The sequence below is a fragment of the Paramisgurnus dabryanus genome, chromosome 10 (assembly GCF_030506205.2).
Source record: "Paramisgurnus dabryanus chromosome 10, PD_genome_1.1, whole genome shotgun sequence".
In the NCBI taxonomy this organism is placed as follows: domain Eukaryota; kingdom Metazoa; phylum Chordata; class Actinopteri; order Cypriniformes; family Cobitidae; genus Paramisgurnus; species Paramisgurnus dabryanus.
In genome coordinates, this window is record NC_133346.1 from 6,344,173 (window position 1) to 6,361,543 (window position 17,371).

General features: G+C 40.1%; 1 protein-coding gene across 4 annotated transcripts in view; it reads right to left on the bottom strand.

The window, feature by feature from the left end:
* kirrel3a (kirre like nephrin family adhesion molecule 3a) overlaps nt 1-14,279 on the bottom strand; it is a 169,658-nt gene extending 155,379 nt beyond the window's left edge. For 2 of the 4 annotated variants that reach the window (XM_065261240.1, XM_065261215.2), the window contains exon 1: nt 13,975-14,278. In XM_065261240.1, the coding sequence (XP_065117312.1) occupies nt 13,975-14,014 (40 nt within the window). In that variant the 5' untranslated portion in view covers nt 14,015-14,278. Of the gene's footprint in view, nt 1-13,974 lie in introns of all 4 variants that reach the window. The other 2 variants (XM_065261232.2, XM_065261223.2) reach the window with 2 other exon arrangements.
* Nucleotides 14,280-17,371: the final 3,092 nt, after the last annotated feature.

Sequence of the window (17,371 nt, forward strand, 5' to 3'; positions counted from 1 at the left end):
AATTCTTCATGTTTATTCTTCAAAGTCAAAGTAATTATTTGTTTTGCATATTCTAAAAGCACAGAGCATTTCGGTTTTCCCGCTGATGACTTTTTATCCTCCGAGTCACAACGAGAATATTAAGTCACTTATCAATAACATCCACATGTCCGACCTAAATTAATCTGAACTAGTTTTCTATTAGTTATTAAGCATTAAATTGTGCTAATTGTTTTCTTTTCAAATGTGCAAAGTCGGTTATTTTAATGCCGCATGATGTAGTATAAAATCCAGTTAATTAATACAAAAGACACAACGCAGAAATCAGTTACTGTGAAACTGTCTTTCTTAATTGAAAAATTACAAGGCTTACAGTTCTCGATGTGCCCAAAGACTTTTTTTGGCATGCAGAATTCTGCTTCCCCTCAGCCAGTTTTACATTTCACACTTTTGCTGACTCGCTTTCATGCCCCAGCAATCAAAGCCAAAGTTCAAAACAGCACATGTCCAGCAAGTCTGACGCAGCTACTGTATGTGACACAGCTTGTCTTCTCCAGCTGGCCGGAAAACAAAGCCCAGGAGAAAAGCGAAGAACTTGCAGTCTTTAAAATAACTGCGCAAGATTTTTTTCAGAAGCCGTGAGTTCTTTAATAGTCCAAAAAATTCCTGTCTACACCTGATGTGCTGAGATTGCAAATATATGTTAGGGAAAAGACAGTCTTGTGTAATTCCTTAACTCTTTCGCCGCCATTGACGAGATTGTCGAGAAAACGCTTCCCTGCCAATGACGAGATTTTCCATCTTTCCGCAATACCGCTATTATTCACCAGGTGGCAACTTTTTAAACCTTGAAGTATTGCCCTATGGCAAGCTGCTGCATGTCCATGTCTGTTTTAAAGATCGCTCTGAATGGGATCTCTTTGAAAAGTCCGTCACAAAAATTTTATTATCTCTGCTTTTTGCTCAAAATTTGGTGTTTTTCTAGAAACCTACCCATATTCAAAAACTGTTTGCAAAAGAACTATTGAAGGTAGGATGAAACGTTTTTTCTTTTTTTTTTAAAGGAGAGGGTCTGTTCTTTCATTTGGTATATTGTATGTTTATATATTTAAAGAAGAACATTTTCTGGAAGGCATTAAACTTTGGTGAAAATCATGAAAAACGCTGGCGCTGGCTGGCAACTTTTTTTAAAAAACTGGCGATGAAAGAGTTAACTTTGTCTTGAACTTACAGCCCAGGCTTTTCCAGCTGTTTTGTTTGTACTATAAAGCCCGGAGTATAGTCTGTTTTTTACGTCCATGCGAACATACATGCGTGGTCGAGCACACATCCTTGCCAACTAGAGGCCCTATCCCAAATGGCGCACTTTATGTGGATTTTTAATCTCGTGGCCTTAAATTGCACGTGCCCACTTACCGTGCATTCACACGGGGGGTAAAACTTCCCATTCACTTTGAATGGGTGACGTCATGCGTTGCCAAACTGAATTGTGGATCCATCGGCGCCACGTCGGTGCCGTTGCTCGCAGCAGAAGTTGAACATTTCTCAACTTTTCAAGTGGCAACACGTGCATTAGCCAATCAGATCACCTTATGCAAATAACCTAGGCAGAGCCAGCCAATTACGTTTATGGAAGATCGGAGCATAGGTTGCGACCACTGTGATTGGCTTTTGGCCACGTTTCAGACAAGCCTTTCCGTCAAGTGTTAACGCTTACACCCGTATGAATGCACCTTTAGGGCGCGATTGTCCCCCCTCCCTACTCCCCCAGATGCATGCACTCACACTGTAAATTTATCAATCCGAGTCCGGGCACGCTTTCGTCATTAGGTTGCGATTGTTTTGAACAAAGCAGGAAGTAAAGCGCTCTCTTAACACTGGAACCCATCGTAATGTTAAAGTCCACTTCTGCAAGCCAGCAAGGGCGCGGTTTGGTTTGGATAATGTGAGTGCGCCCTTAGTCTACGAGTCATTAGGGTGTCCCATCTGTAAATTTTACGCTCCAAAGTGTACTAATCAGCACCCCCTTGGCACCCTGGATGCAGGCTTCACACACTTTACCAACCCAGAAGTCTTTGCAAAAGAGCAATCAGACGACAGACGGGAAAAATTCACACTGATGGGGCAACTTCTCTTCCTATTTTCTGGCCTGACGCTCAAGTCCCAAAATACGACTCCGGTGCGCCCTTGTGGACTTTGGTCAAGGGTCCCTAAGTTCTGCACTACATGATATCATCAAAGTTCAGAGTGTGCCATTTGGGACAGGGCCATAGTTTATTTGACTCGTGCATGTAAACAGACGTTCGGCGCATCTCCTGGGCTTCATACTACAGTCTCCTGTAGGCACATGCACGACCTACACGTACAATGTACGCAGGGTTTCAAAAATCTAGCTGTGCATGTACAGCAAGTATACGTGCACTCTTTTGATGACAAAAAATATGTCATACACCCTGTAATATGTCAGGACCCCTGCGTACACGTACAAAACTTTGGCATTAAAACTTAAACTTTGAATTTGATTGGATGAGCCAATAGCTCAATTAATTTCTATATTAATGCACACAACGTACTGTATCCACTGTTTGTAAGGCACGCTGGGGAGAAAGTACAAGAAAAGAACTGTAAATGCAAAAAGACCCAAGGCAATCCTGTGCCATAGAGGAGTGAAGTTAAGTCAAGCGCCGGGGTTTGCCCTGTAGCGTTATGAGCCCTTGGGGAAATCTCAGAGCGGTATGACAGCTCAACAATCCCATCTTCTCTCAAAGATGCAGAATCGCAAAGACTGTTACAATGTAATGTGAAGACCAAATTTGTTACAAAAGCCTTTTTAATTTCAAGTCATGGCTCTCAGTCTGACACGGTGAGTTTGAATGCAACATTATCTAGATTCCCTATTATAAAAGCAGAAAAAAGCCTATAATACAACTTTCTCATCACTGAATACAAGACAGTCTGTGAAAGAGAAACTTGGGCGGTTAATACCCATCCTGTCCTATAATTCAACCATGAAGAAATCATCTCAGGCAGGACAGCGAGGTGTTCAGGGCGGACAGGTTAAAGAAAGAGCGGCAGCGCCATCAGTAAGAAATAAATGCAGCGTCTACAATCTGCCAAACAAACCGCCACTCAGTTTGCCTGACGGTCCCAAAAGGAGAGATTAGAAAAGCCGGAATTGCAGGGAAAAAGAGGTCATAAGCATGAGACTCTGGCCTGTCTGTGCTTTACAATAGAAGAGATCCCCAAATCATCAAGTACTGGAAGTCCAGACTGACATGTGATTCTCAAAGACATTTGTCTGTCAATGATTTCAAAGGAAGCATATGTCTCAACCTGTCTGTCACATCAAATCTCCTCACATTTAAATGTCTTGACAGGCTCGTGTTTCGGCTGGGGGAAAATGGAGGCTATCTGATGCGAGTCCATGCCATTGTTGAGTGCGAGGGTGCGTTTGACATCCTGAGCTTTAACTACATGTTTTTGACTATTTTTCCATCGTAATGCACATTTTCGTCAGACAGTCCAGTCAACACATGGACGGATACTCGCGCTCTCTTATTTTCTCTTCTTTCTCTAAGAGCTTCTACTCACATCAGGTCTCTGAGCCACAGGAGATGTTTTCCCTTGACCTGTGACAACTGACAAGCCAAATGAAATGTTGTCTCCACTCTTTTTCACACCTATGCTGATATTTCTATTCTTTCACGCCCCTAAAAGCCAGGAGTAAGCGTGCAAGCACCCACACAGGTCTCCGGTGTCTTCTTGCTATCTGACATTAAAGACCCATTACAGGGACATGTCATATCTCCTTATTTGCTCTCTGCCAGAGCTGTATCTCTATCTCTAACCTCTGTCTTTCAGACCCTCTGGTCACCAGTGGTATTAAAAAGACAGAGATCTTCTGAGGCATCCTGAGTTTGTCCTACTTACATCACAGGCGACTGAAGGAAACCTCACCGCGGCCTAAAACAACCTTGCCATGGGCTCAAGTCTCAAGCATCTGCCTCAGAAAGCGAGCTGTGACCTTCTCGCTTCATTCTGAAATGCGTTTTTTATGTTTGTGAAAAGAAACAGGTGAATTCACAGCATGGAAAAGAAAAATAACAAGAATTTGTATTTCTGTCTTTAAAGCTTACGTAACACGTGCTGTTTCTGCATTTCTGATATTAATCTGGAGTACTTATAGAGTAGTCCAGTTCTTTATATCTCCAAATGTTCGTGTCATTTATATAATATGCACGCGCCTATTTCCAACATAAGACAAAAGTCTGTCTTACCGCATGCAACTCATGAACCGGTTGGGAAAATCCAGCGCATTAAACACACAAGCAAAACTCCGCTGCTACCCCGGATAATAAACTATATCCATTGTTTTCATAAGGCTGGCTTTCTTCTCCTTACAGACTTCTTCTGTTGTGCCATTGTTGAGTTTTAAAATAAAACAAAGCTGTGTCGCGTGATATGATGTTTGCAAGTTCTAGCGTCTCCCGCTGATTGATGGGTGGGTGGGGTTTTCCGGGGGAAGTGCCCATATAAAGAAAGATTACGTATAGAAACCCCTGAAACGTCAGCTGGATCTGTAATCGAAAAAAACTTTCTGAAAATTGTACGAACCCTGGCGAAGTGCATTCGGCACAGAAATACTCTGTAACACGCCCAAATGCTTTTATGACACTTTGCCTACATTTAGCATGAGGAAACAACTCTATAACTGTGTTAATAAGTCAGAATGCTTGAAATACCATTGAACCGAAAAAGATTTTTGCTTGCTTGTCCTTGCGATTTTTCTTAAACTTTTCTTAACCACTTTCAATCATTTTTTTTAAAAATATGCTCATTTTCCAGCTCCCCTAGAGTTAAACATTCAATATAGCGGCATGGCTGCAGGAGGTGCAATGATATTACACAGCACCCGAAAGTAGTCCCTTTGCTAACTTTCAATAGCAGAGGACTATTTTCAGGCACTGCGTAATATCATTGCGCCTGCTGCAGCCATGTTACGGCAGCAAAGTCCTTGATTATTACACCGGAATGAGAGTATAGGTACTAGCCATATATGCCAAGAAAATCGCCACTTTTAATTTTCTGTCGGTCTTAGTACACGATGTAATTACAGAAGAGTCCAGTTTTAAATATAAAAAATATCAAAACTCTTTGGTTAATAATGGATTATGCTAAGCTATGCTAAAAAGTGGTAGCGCCAGACCTGGAGATCAGCTGAATAGATTTCAAAACAGTAAAATTTAAATGTTTAACTCTAGAGGAGTAGGAAAATGAGAATTTTTCAAAAAAAGTGTAGTGTCCCTTTAAAGGTTGTCCCTTGTTGTTATTAATTCCGTGGACGTCTACCGGAAGTTGCGTTTAGTCCACAAAAGCCATTTGTTTATGTTGTTGCAGCTGAACCGTCTATAAACAATAGTGTACTCTTTTCTTCTGCAAAATACAAAAGGAGATTTCATGTAGAATGTTAGACATTGTTTAGAAATGATACGCTTAAAAAAAGATAAATAATGATAAATAAATAAAATGAAAAAAAATTATGATGCCTCGTAAACACAAAATCACTGAGATTTAACATAGATGCAAATACTATAAAGTTTTCTAAGCTTTTAAAGAGGAACCTCAGAGCAATAAAAAAAAATTCTGGGTGTAACAGGGAGCAGTAACTCCTTAAAGACTTTTTGTGTCTTAAAACGATATTTTTTGTGATAAATGAAAGTATAATAATGAGTTAGAGAAAACAGAAGGTGCAAGTCTTTATACGCTCAGTGAGGAATGTGTTTCTTTATTTCTCATCTCAATATGATATCGAAAATGATGACAGCTATATGATAATGTCCTCACAGAGAAAAAATGAATGAAATGAAAGTCCAAAGCTGTGAACGACATTCTAATGGATTCTCAGGGTTTTATTTGTTGTTCAGAATGTTTTCGCACCTTTCGTCCCATTTAAAACGAGTAAGTGTAGAAAACCAAAGACATCAGTCTTGTCTCCCCCCTTTCCCATCTGCTACTGTCTTTACTTCTCAGATGATCATTTACACCAGAATCCCATTAGGGATGTTTGAAAACAGCAGTCCGTCTTTTCTGTTCCCATCATCTGATGCACAGCAGAGGCTGCGGTTGGGCCATTAGGAGCGGGACGTGGAACCCCAAGGGTCAAAAAACAAGACCACATGCCTGGTACAACCACACAGCTCAGCACTACGCCTCATACAGCCGACCTCTGAACGATTTCGGAGAGAACACATTTATGGACTGCGAGCAATCAGGAACTACAGGGGTTCAAAGCTGCCTGCAGCACAGAGAATGCAGCAGCAAGTCAAAGCACCCACCCTAAAGTTTTTAGCTGTGCTAAAAGAAACAGCTCAGGATTAGCAAGAGCAAAAAAAAAGAGTGAAAGCAGACTGAAATACTCCTCCACCTGAAAAATGTACTTTGCAGAAAGATTGCGCTTCAGAGCTAAAGATGATTTAGCTGGACTCTGAATAACCTTCGCACTGATGCATGTCCCTGAGACGAAGCTTTGCGGATTTCCCAAAAACTGCTGGTGTTGTAGAAATGACAATAAATGAAGAAAAAAAACTCTTGAGATATATAGTGCGCCTCTTCTGATTTAGAAAGTGGTAACTGCTGTAAGGCCACCCACATTAGTCATGTCCTCTGGGACCTTGATCTTTAATAAGTGTAGATGGTGTCATGAGTGTTAGACGGCGTTCGTTCAATAATTATTATGCATTTATTCCTTATCAGTGCCTGTGGGATGAACCCGGCTTCCCATTTTTGCTTTTTAAAATGATTATTGCTGTAAAGCCATTTAAATTGTCTGAAAATGGCCCTCTTTTGTTGTGTGCTATAATAAATTCGTGCTTTAAATGCAAGATAAACATCAACATATAGTAAAGCCTCACGATAGTCAATTCAGACAAATGTATCATTTCATGCAGATTTTCTGCCGAGATCCTCTGAGACGCGCAATAATTCATGGCAAAGTACATTTTGTATGTTTTTTGTCGGAAATCTGTGATGCAAATAAAAGCATACGCTATTCCTCTCCCGGTTGTCTGAGAAATATCTTCAGTAGGTTTTAGGAGTCCGAAGGGAAAACGTTTCAGACAGAAGCATAAAAATATGAGAAGCGTTCTGCTGTATATGAACCTTTGAAGAAATCATTTTCATCCCATTTAGCAGAGGTCAGCTGGACTCTGTCTGTGAACGTCAATAAATATTGACGTTTCAAAATTACAGCGACTCTCTTCAGTACTCTATGTTGTTTCTGCTGAATAACTATCGATACTTGTAAAGTTGAGTTATTGTTAATGTTCTCGCAGGGAAAATATGTGCTTTCTAAATGCTGCAGAAGCCTTTTGTCTCGCAGAGAATCAAACTCTGACTGTCGAAGTTGAGGCGTGCCTGCCGTTGTCTCCTTTTTAACCTCGTTTCATCTTTCTCCAAAAAATGGGCTTTCATAGTCATAGAAAGTGGATACATTTTAAGCTTTTAGTACTGAAAAGCTGTCAGGTGAGCACACATACTAACACCTTTGGTTTAGTCTTACTGCCGAACAGCGAGCAATAACATTCGACAGATGCATCGTTTTCTTTTAGAGAACTTTTAGAAAACGCTTCTGCTCTCCAAGTCTGTGTGCATGCTATCTGATCGTCCTTTACGGCTTTTATAAGATTACTGCCCAGTCATTCTTCATTACGTAGCCCTCTGTGGTGCCATTATCAGTATTGATAAGGTGAAAATAAACTGCACTTAGCTCACACATTTCTGCGTATCAGCCTGTTCCTGGCTCAAACCGCAGAAGACTGACAGGATCTTAACAGAATCTAGCTTGGGCTCCTGTGTCCCGCATTGCTTCATTTGTTTGTGGGACATATCAGATATTAAAAGAAGCTGGTTTCGTGTTTTTGGCTCGCTCGTCGCAAGAGAGTCAATTCACTCAAGCTGCACCATTTAGCCTTGGTCCATAGCCAAGCGGACGTGCCAGACGGATGTGTCCGCGCTTCACGTGCGATTTTCTGCGGATGTTTCAGGGCTGTGGATGGTGCTGCTGATTGAATCAGCGTTCTCCATTATTAAATCAAAGCACCAGAGCAATTGATGCAGCAGTTGAAAACGAGCTCTCCTTAATGTACAGATGGCCTCGCTCACTATTCCGTAAAAGGCGCGGATAAACTGCCTAGAACAGAAGTTGCTGTTCTGGGTGGTTTAAGGGTTTAGAGACGAGTCAAAGACAAACACTTAGAGAGCTGAGTCGGAAAAATGCAAATCCCAACATTTTGCATTTTTAGGGATTTTAAATAGACAATTTCACAAAGAAAGAAACACAGTCTTATGAGCTTTGCTTGCTGCATCTTTATCTTTATATCACATTTGCATTTAATCATTTAGCAGATGCTTTTATCCAAAGCAACTTGCAAAGAAACATCTCCATCAATTTAGCAAAAAACAAGCATTGTATCTACAGTATCACACTATCGAGTCCCAAGAGTGAAATAGAAAAGTGAAGAAGCTGAAGAAGTAATGCGTAAAGAACATGAAAGAGGACATTTTTTATATAAATAAATAGGAATTGCATGCATTTGCTATTTGCTAAGTAAGTACAAAATCGCTGTAGGGAATAGGTTGCCTGAAACATCTGACTTAACATAGAAGATATTAACATACAATTTAACATGCGGTTAAAAAAAACAACCAGATTAATTTTTCATAAGATCCACATAAAAACTTCACCAAATTATTTCAAGAACCGCCACAAGGCATTAAAAGGCTTCTGCAAGCCCATCCCTTGGTATTTCCCACTGTTTCAGACTAGTGGGAAATAATTTTCCTGTCGGTGAACAATTTTGCATGCTGTACTGAGACCACCTGACCACTACAGACGTCACCACAAAGCAAGAGACAGAGTCTCCGCCAGCCACATTCTCTCCTGAGAGTAAACTTGGTTGTTGGCCATCTTTCAAAAATTATTAGAGGTTCTTTATCGGAAAGGCTTTAAGCGATATGCTCTTTCAGATCTGCCTTGAATGAATAGAGACAACACAAGAGACGCATGCTGAGAACAATTATTATAAGCTCCCGTGGCGACTGCTTGCAGTTCCCATCAAAAAGATGCCATCAAAGCATTTGGTTTACTAGCACAAAATAATGAAGAAGAAGTATTAACTGTGCCTCTCGGGGTTCAGATCCACCCTTCCGCTGCGACAAAGCATTTTTGTGTTTTGAAACGGTCAATGTGCAGCCTCTTATCAGAAACGTGGCCACAAAGAACGGTTTAGAGGGTGAAGTGTTGGCGGCCAGGGAAGGATGCATTGTTATGAAAAACATCTTGGAATTATGTGAAGGTACAGTAAGATGACTTAACCCCGCCCCCGGTTGCTGTTATGTAGTCGAAAGATTTGCATTCAAATAAGCCAGGCTTATGCTTGTATTGTGGCACACATTTGTGCTGTAGTAAACAAGCTCTGTATGTAATGCCGCCAGACTCCGACGAAGACCGACCTGCCAAATCAGGTGTTCGGCTGTCTATCACAAAAACTTCTGAAAGCCTTTGTCAGATCAGACTCATGTTAGGGCTGGGACGATAAATCGTGCGATTCTGCTTGCTATGCTACTCAATGAATTATGGTGAAATGCTGCTACATCCAAAAGCCAGAGGGCGCTCTTGTGCAGAAACTCTACATTTACACACACAGCTCCACAAACTGCCTATAAGCATATTTATATCGCTGTTTATCAAACCTTTAAAGGTATTTTCATGATAGTTAAGAATGTTTATAATGATTATGTTTGCCGAGTGTCTTTGGGTGGGCCACGTAAGGCAGTGGCTGTTTGCCGGTGACAAGCGACGAACTCGCTGCTGCGCCGAGCAAGGTGGGGCCAAAATAGACAAGAAGGCTATTTTATGCAAATGCTGAGCAACGCAACAAAGCGACTGCCAATCGGAGTTAGGGGCAGCGTGATGTAGGTCTGTGGCTTGAGTCGAAGAAAAATTCAAGATGGCGGAAAATTCATATTTCATCTGATAAGTTTGGCATTTTATCTCATATATTTTGTTACTTTTATCGAGAAATAAATACTTTTAAATCCAAAAACATTGTTCTTGTAACTTAACAATACCTCTGAAGTGACTTTTGATACCGCTTTTAGATACTAGCCAAGGAACGCCCATCAAGCGAGTACATGTCGCTCGGTGTCGCTCACTTTTGTAGCTAATGTGACTGTAGGGTAAGGATGCACCAATTTAATAGTGATTTTAAATTGATAAGGACTTCCTACTGATCTAATGCATGAAAGAGTTGTGCATAATATCGGCTTTGCGATTCAAAATTGATATCAGGCATTATTAGTATGAATCGTGATTAATCATCCCAGCACTAACTCATGTTAGAAAACCTTATGTACTCAATCATATATTGTCAGAAAAAATGGCACCTAGCTGTCCCTTGGGCAGTACTCTTTACAAAAGGTTCTAATATTTGCCTTTGAGGTATTAATATGGACTCGTTGGTATCAATTCGTACCTCTGAGATACAAATATGAACTCTTTAGGTGCAAAGGTGAACTTTTGGAAAGGGTACCGCCACATTGGCAGCTAGGGACCATTTTTTGGAAGTCTATTTCTCAGTGCGTGTCACGAAGTACAACCTAACAACTGTTTGCCATGCAGAGCAAATATGTGGCAGCGTCACATTGATTCATAGCTGCAATATAGTGCAAGAATAAAATGATGCTGATGTTTTTTCAAACAACCCCCTTCAGCAAATGAGGGAGAGAAATAAATGATCAAATGATTGATTGCGCAGATAAGAGGAAAAATAAGCTCATATACACACAGACAAACCGCCACCCACATAAACAGCAGGGACCCTCGTACACACACACACACGCAAGATTGCTCATATACAAACATGTCAAGAAATGACTTTGTTATTACCTGCTTAGATCCCATTAGGCCTGTCAATGCTTCAGTGTGGGTGAAAAGAAAGAAACTTTGGTGAAAAGTGTGAAATCACGTGCAAGAATCTGACGGCCTTGAAGCTTTAATGTGATCTAATGAACTCGGAGATAAGTAGAGCAGCGTTTCAGGGTAACAGACTTACGCAAGGTAAAATCACTCATATCTTTATAATGTTGCAAGTGAATTAAAAGTCTTCTGACAGTCGGGTTTGCATATCCTGGTCAGCACTGGGAATGATGGTGGTATGGCGCCGAAATAACACGGTGCACTTTCTATTTCTGTTGTCTCCCTGAGCTGTGATTTTCTCTTCACTTATTTATGGGCTAATCTGTCTCTGTCTGCCTCAAATCAAATTAGATAAAAACAAATACAGAAGACAGCATATGGACGCTGACCCCATCTGCATGGGCCGTGCCGAAATCAGGAGCGCACTCTACCTCATTCCCGAGCTGACCCGGCCCGAGTCGAATGGACACGCTCGGATGGACAGCAAGAAGGATGGGACCGGCTAGAAGAAAATTGGTGTTTACCTGGTTGCTTCACAGAGCGGAGCACACTTAAATACCACATTTTAGGTTGGGCAAAACCCAGATCTTTTCGAGAGCAAGAGCTTTAATGCGGCTTTGAGGCAGTGGAGAGTTCAAAGATGTGTGAAATAAAAGAAATGAGTGAGGGAAAATTAAGCTTCTACTGACAGAATGCTGCAAATCTTCGATACGAGGTTAACGAATAACCACAAAACTTCGGGAACGTATCGCATTCCTTCTTTCATACACTACTATTTTGATCAAATTTGACTAAAAGCATTCACCCAAAATGTTGGTCTCTGGCATTATCATAGTGTCACAGCTTTTTTTTCGCCTGCAGATCGTGCATAATTTCATACACAAAAGGCAAAGGTTGCTTGACAAACAACAGCCGTTGCCCCCACAGTCTAAATGCTTTGAAAGACAAGCTCTGATTGCAATGTAATTGTTAGCAAGCGTTGACAGCATCTTGTATGGCAAAGTGTGGGCTGCACAAAACCATGAAGCGCTACGCTGCCCCCACGGCTGCAAACCGCTGCTGACAATGCTGATGGTGTTTATGACACTTAAAAAGGAAACATGATGCCTCTGCAGCAATCAGGAAGTTGTGGAGTTGGGGGGGTGGGGAATTCAATATTAGCTTAGTTTAACGCTTCTTCAATGACGCAGTTTGGAGATTTATTGAAACGTGTGATGGGCAAAAAACGAAGTGAGGGTTTCACAAAAGAAGCCTCTGAGATTCATTCAAAGTGACATTTAAAAAAAAAAAACTCTTGGTTTTAGAACTTGGTACGGTTTCTTTGAACCGGTGTGCCCGAGGATCCTTTTCACGGGGGAGTTTGGGACAAGCTCGAATGAGCTGCAAGGAAAATATCTCACTGTTGGGGAGGCAGCGGGGCCACGGCGCAGATAAAGGGATCAGATGAAGGGTGTCAGATCGCATCGACTTTTCCTCTCCCTTCGTTTCCCTGGCCGCAGCGCTCCGATTTAACTGTCAGGAGATGCTAAATAAACCCAGCGTTCATTTGTAACACAAGAGTCGGCCATGGTTAACAAAACGTCCCCGGGGGCTGGTACAGACACAGATAGCTCTGTCATGCACACCTGATAGCATCTCATCTCACAAGCACACGCTTGTTAGAGCAACATTTTCTCTGACGGGGAGTGTAAATATCTGTTATTTGGATGAATCTCTGGCGTAGCTGGCTGAAGTGGGGTGCTTGTTAATTATATGTGTAGTTTCATAAACTGTTTATGAAACGTTTCTCAGTTTTCAGCCGAACTGGGAGGCTGCAAGGCAACACAAACTTTACGCATGCAGGGGGCCAATGGTATATCATCATTGATATTGGAGCTGCCGAAGTGCAACATTGTGTGCATATGGCGTAAACACAACTCTGCGGTAGAAATCCTGTCAGTGTTTCCTCGCAGGCCATAAAAAATGATTTTCAGAGTGATGGCAAAGCGCTCGCTTTCAAGACTCGCACATGAGAGGTAAGAAGGAAAAAGACACGGAGCCCTGCGAGGCTTAACATCTTGGCACACAGACTCATAAAAAGCAGTAATAAAACAGAAAGCCTCTTGAGATTTGATGTTCATTCGCTCAAGTGTGCATGTGGGAGCCATACCGGAGGCTTTATTGCTGGTTTCAGATTTAAATGAGGAGTTTGGCCCGTGCTGGACCTTAAATGTGAGCGTTCGGGGGTTTGTCTCCGGGTTATTTGGAGCTCGCACAATCATCTAACACAAAATCTCTGATGAGAGCATCGGGAGAGGTGCAGAAGTCGATGCTGCAAATGAAAACGAGTGTCAGGTGTTTATACATGCCTGGAAAGCTTATGTCGTGATGGATATAGTTAAGAATCCATCCTAACCTCACCAAGACCCCTTAAACTGACACACATTACACCTTGCAAAGGACTTTTGGGCATATATCAGATTTGTTTGGATATAAAACGTGCAATTAAAAACTCTGGCAATACGTTTGTATTGATTATCATATATAAAATAGGCGCAAATATAGAAATCTTTAAAGTCATATATTGATAACTATGATTTAAAGCATATAATAGACTATAAAAAGAAGTTAAGGAACATTAATAAAAGCAATTAACACTACAGTGGTTTTCCAGTGCTTAACCATGTGTTTGTACACAAAGAGACAAAAAAACAACAGTTCCATCTGCTCAGATGATCCCCTTATGTGTACCTTACTAGATCAGTATTGACTTGCGTCCAATTGTCAGAAACGCGCCGATACGCGCGAGCATGAACAGTGCAAGACCGACAGCGCAGGGAACGACCAACCCCAATATTCAAGCATCCCAAAATCCACAGTGTACATCGCATCACAAATCATTATAAAATACCCAGATTTACAACAATGTACACCCAAAGAACCCCCATAAAAGTCACGCGGACACTTTCCACGAGCCTGAAGTCGCTGACAGGTGAATGCGCGTGCACACAATAGCTGAGGTAAAAACTCCGGTGACTTACCGAAGCCGAGCAGCCCAGCGATCAGCAGCAGCGGTCGCATCTTCAGAGTCGGGGAGATGTGAGGGGTAACCGGGGGTGCAATGACGCGCACTCACCGAGGTCCTTCAAAGTTAGGAGCGCTGAATTCTTTCAAACGCTTGATCTTCTCGTCGTGGAGGTTTCCAGCGCCTGTCTTCTCTTTGCTGTATGTCAGTGTTAAACACGGAGCTTTTCTCCTCCTGCCGCGTTCCGCCGTTCTCTCAGTCCGACTCACCCACAATGAGCTCCATACTCTCTCACTCTCTCCCTTCACTCACGAGAGGATGAGGCGGACGCTTCGCTCCTCCTTCCTCCGCCTCCTCCCGCCGGAGCTCCGCTCTTGTCAAACAATTACAAGTTCACAATTTGAGGTAATGAATTAAATTAACTATTCTGAGGTAAAGAAGCCTATTTGCATCTTAAACAAGTTAGTTGGTTAAGTTTATTTGAGACTTATTTTGTGGTAAATATTTTGTTGTTTTAATGTCTTAGAACAAAAAATACAAAGTAACAGTAAGGTTATAAGACACTGATTATGTAAAGGAAACACCTCCCAGCTGTACAGCTGTCAGTTACGACCGTTACGATTTAAAATATCGGCGGGAGATTTAAACGTATGAAAAACGCGGGAAAACTGTTATTGTAAATTTACCACAGTTAAAACTGCACAAAAATAAGCTTACTCCCTGTCTAAATGTTAATGAAGAGATCCGATGCAAAACCCTCTAAAGTACATAAAGTACATTTAGTTTATCAGACTCTTCTTCTAGAATGTAACTTTACATTTACCGTCTTTGCTGCCAACTTTTGAATTCAGCTTGTAGTGAAATTTGAGAGTTAGCATTTTTGGATGCTTATTAAATTATTATTATTATTATTCACAAAATGATTATTAAAGAATACAATTATTATATACGTTTTTACTAAAGTAACCATTTGCTTATTTTATAATAGAATTGTTGAAATGTTATATTTTATATATATTTTTATAATTATATTTTATGATTAAATTGTTAAAATTGTCTGCAGAAAAAGCTTCACAATACAAAAATACAGTTTGAAAATCTCTAGGATAGAGCATTGCTTAGCAATGAAAAGGTCATAGGTTTGATCCACAGGGATAGGCCCACTGATAAATGTTAATGAATAATTGAATAATTTGATGAATCATTTTAAAAATTGTTTTAATCAGAAATGCATTGGAAATGTTAGTGATCAGCCTTTTTATCTGCCTAATAAAAAATATAAAGCTTTGTGAACCCTTTAAAAAGTGCAATGATGAGATAGCAGGCAGCATATACAAAAGCAAATAGGTTTTAATATAAATAAAACAAGATATAAATAAAGGAATAAACACAGACCATGGAACCAGATCAGGCGACCACCATTACATACAAACAACAAAGGACAATAAACACTGAGGTATACTGTAAGTTTTCTTGTTTTATACACAGAGTAATCAGGACTAACTAGACACACCTAGGAAACAATCAAGCACATGGGCTAATAAAACAAAAGAACTACAAAGAAGAACTACAAAACATGGCAGATAGAAAAGAATTGCAATAGGACTGGACCAGGGAAACACCTGACAGATACTGTGACAGAAAGTAATGTTGTATGCTAATGCTTGCAAATAAAGGATTTATGTCAAAAAATTGGATTATGTTTGTAAATATAAAATCAGCAACTGAGGAGCTCAATTGGTAGACCATTGCATTAGCAAAGCAAAGATCATGGGTTCAATTCTCACGACACATATTGATAAAAAAATAAACTGAATGAATTGTAAGTTGCTTTGAATAAAAGTGTCTGCAAAATACATAAATGTAAATCAATGAAATGATCACACAACAGCTAGAAGTTATTTATTTTAGTTTGGCAAGGTAAACTCTGAAAAAGCTGACAGGAAATGTTTTAGCTACCAATTGTATACAAATATAATGCCTTGCCTGGAGGCGCCATGTATTTCCTACAAAGATTCTAGACTCATCTCACCTTTTTGAAAATCAAAGCTTTTGACTGACAGAATGTGGGTTGGTAAAGCAGGTGTGCTACCTACTGCCTGTCAGGACACATCAGTAAAACTAACAGAAACCAACGCTCGCATCTTCTCACAGTTCTACTGTCCACACAGTATGGTTGTGCTACTTCCCATATATCTCACAGTCTCAGTGTGAAGTCATGTGTGTCTAGTTTCCCAAAGTTTGGGTTGGTAGATTTAGACTTTGTTAAAGAATAATTTAAGAGAACCACTGCTGTAATTTCTGTTTTAAATTCACAGAAAATCCTGTCATCATTTACTCAAGTCATTTTCAAGTTGCCCCAAACCTACATTTCTTTGTTCTGCTGAACACAAAGGAAGATATTTTGAGCAATGTTTGTAACCAAACCATTCTTTTATTCCTACTATGTCAATGCTGCTTCAAAACGGCTTGATCTTTAATTACATCTTGCTGCTAATGTAACAAGTATGGGCTATACAAATGCTCATCTATAGCTCAATTAACAGACTAGATTAGATTCTGTACTTTTGAGGAGTTTTATCGAATAAGGTGCAGCATACTTATGTGAAAGCTGCTATTTTGATATTGATGTAATTTTTACATAAACGCTAAATCAACCCTAATGTTATATTTCTATAATTAAAACATTAACCCTAAATATATTCCATGCAATTACATGACATTTAAATTACGGCATTGAGTAGATGCTTATATCCAAAGCGATTTATAAGTGAGGAAACCAACAGAGTGATACATAGAGAGAATGCTACAAAGCTACTTTCAGCTTACAAAGTTGTTGTATGTCAAGGTTAAATATTTTAGACTTTCCCTTGCATTTGTTTTTCGCACACCTGCGTATCTCTGACACACACTACTGTATGACTGAACTCATGTTCAGACCTCATGTTCACAGATGATCCCCACCGTCAAGTAACTTCGATTTTCGCTTTTCATAAAACACAGAACTTTTCTTGCTTAACTTGTACATTTTAATACATTAAACGTCTGTTCTGACAGATTGTATGTGGCCACATGTTCACTTCTCACTGTGTCTAAATTTCACTTTAATTACCATGTCATCATGATATACTATGTTTGTTATGACTTTATTATCATTGAATATAGCATCACTTAAGATAATGCACAGGCTAATGGATTTCTGAATATAAGCATTCACATAAACCTTATATGAACTTACCAATTGCTGTGTCTCAAAACATAGCTTTAGGACATCACAGTCCACATTGTATTGAAGAACATTTAAATTTGAGATTCGTCAAAGATTAAATTTAGATTATTTCTATTTATTATTAAAGTTTCAGTGAAAAATAGTTTTTAATTAATTCAATAATCTAATTCAAATATTCAGTTAC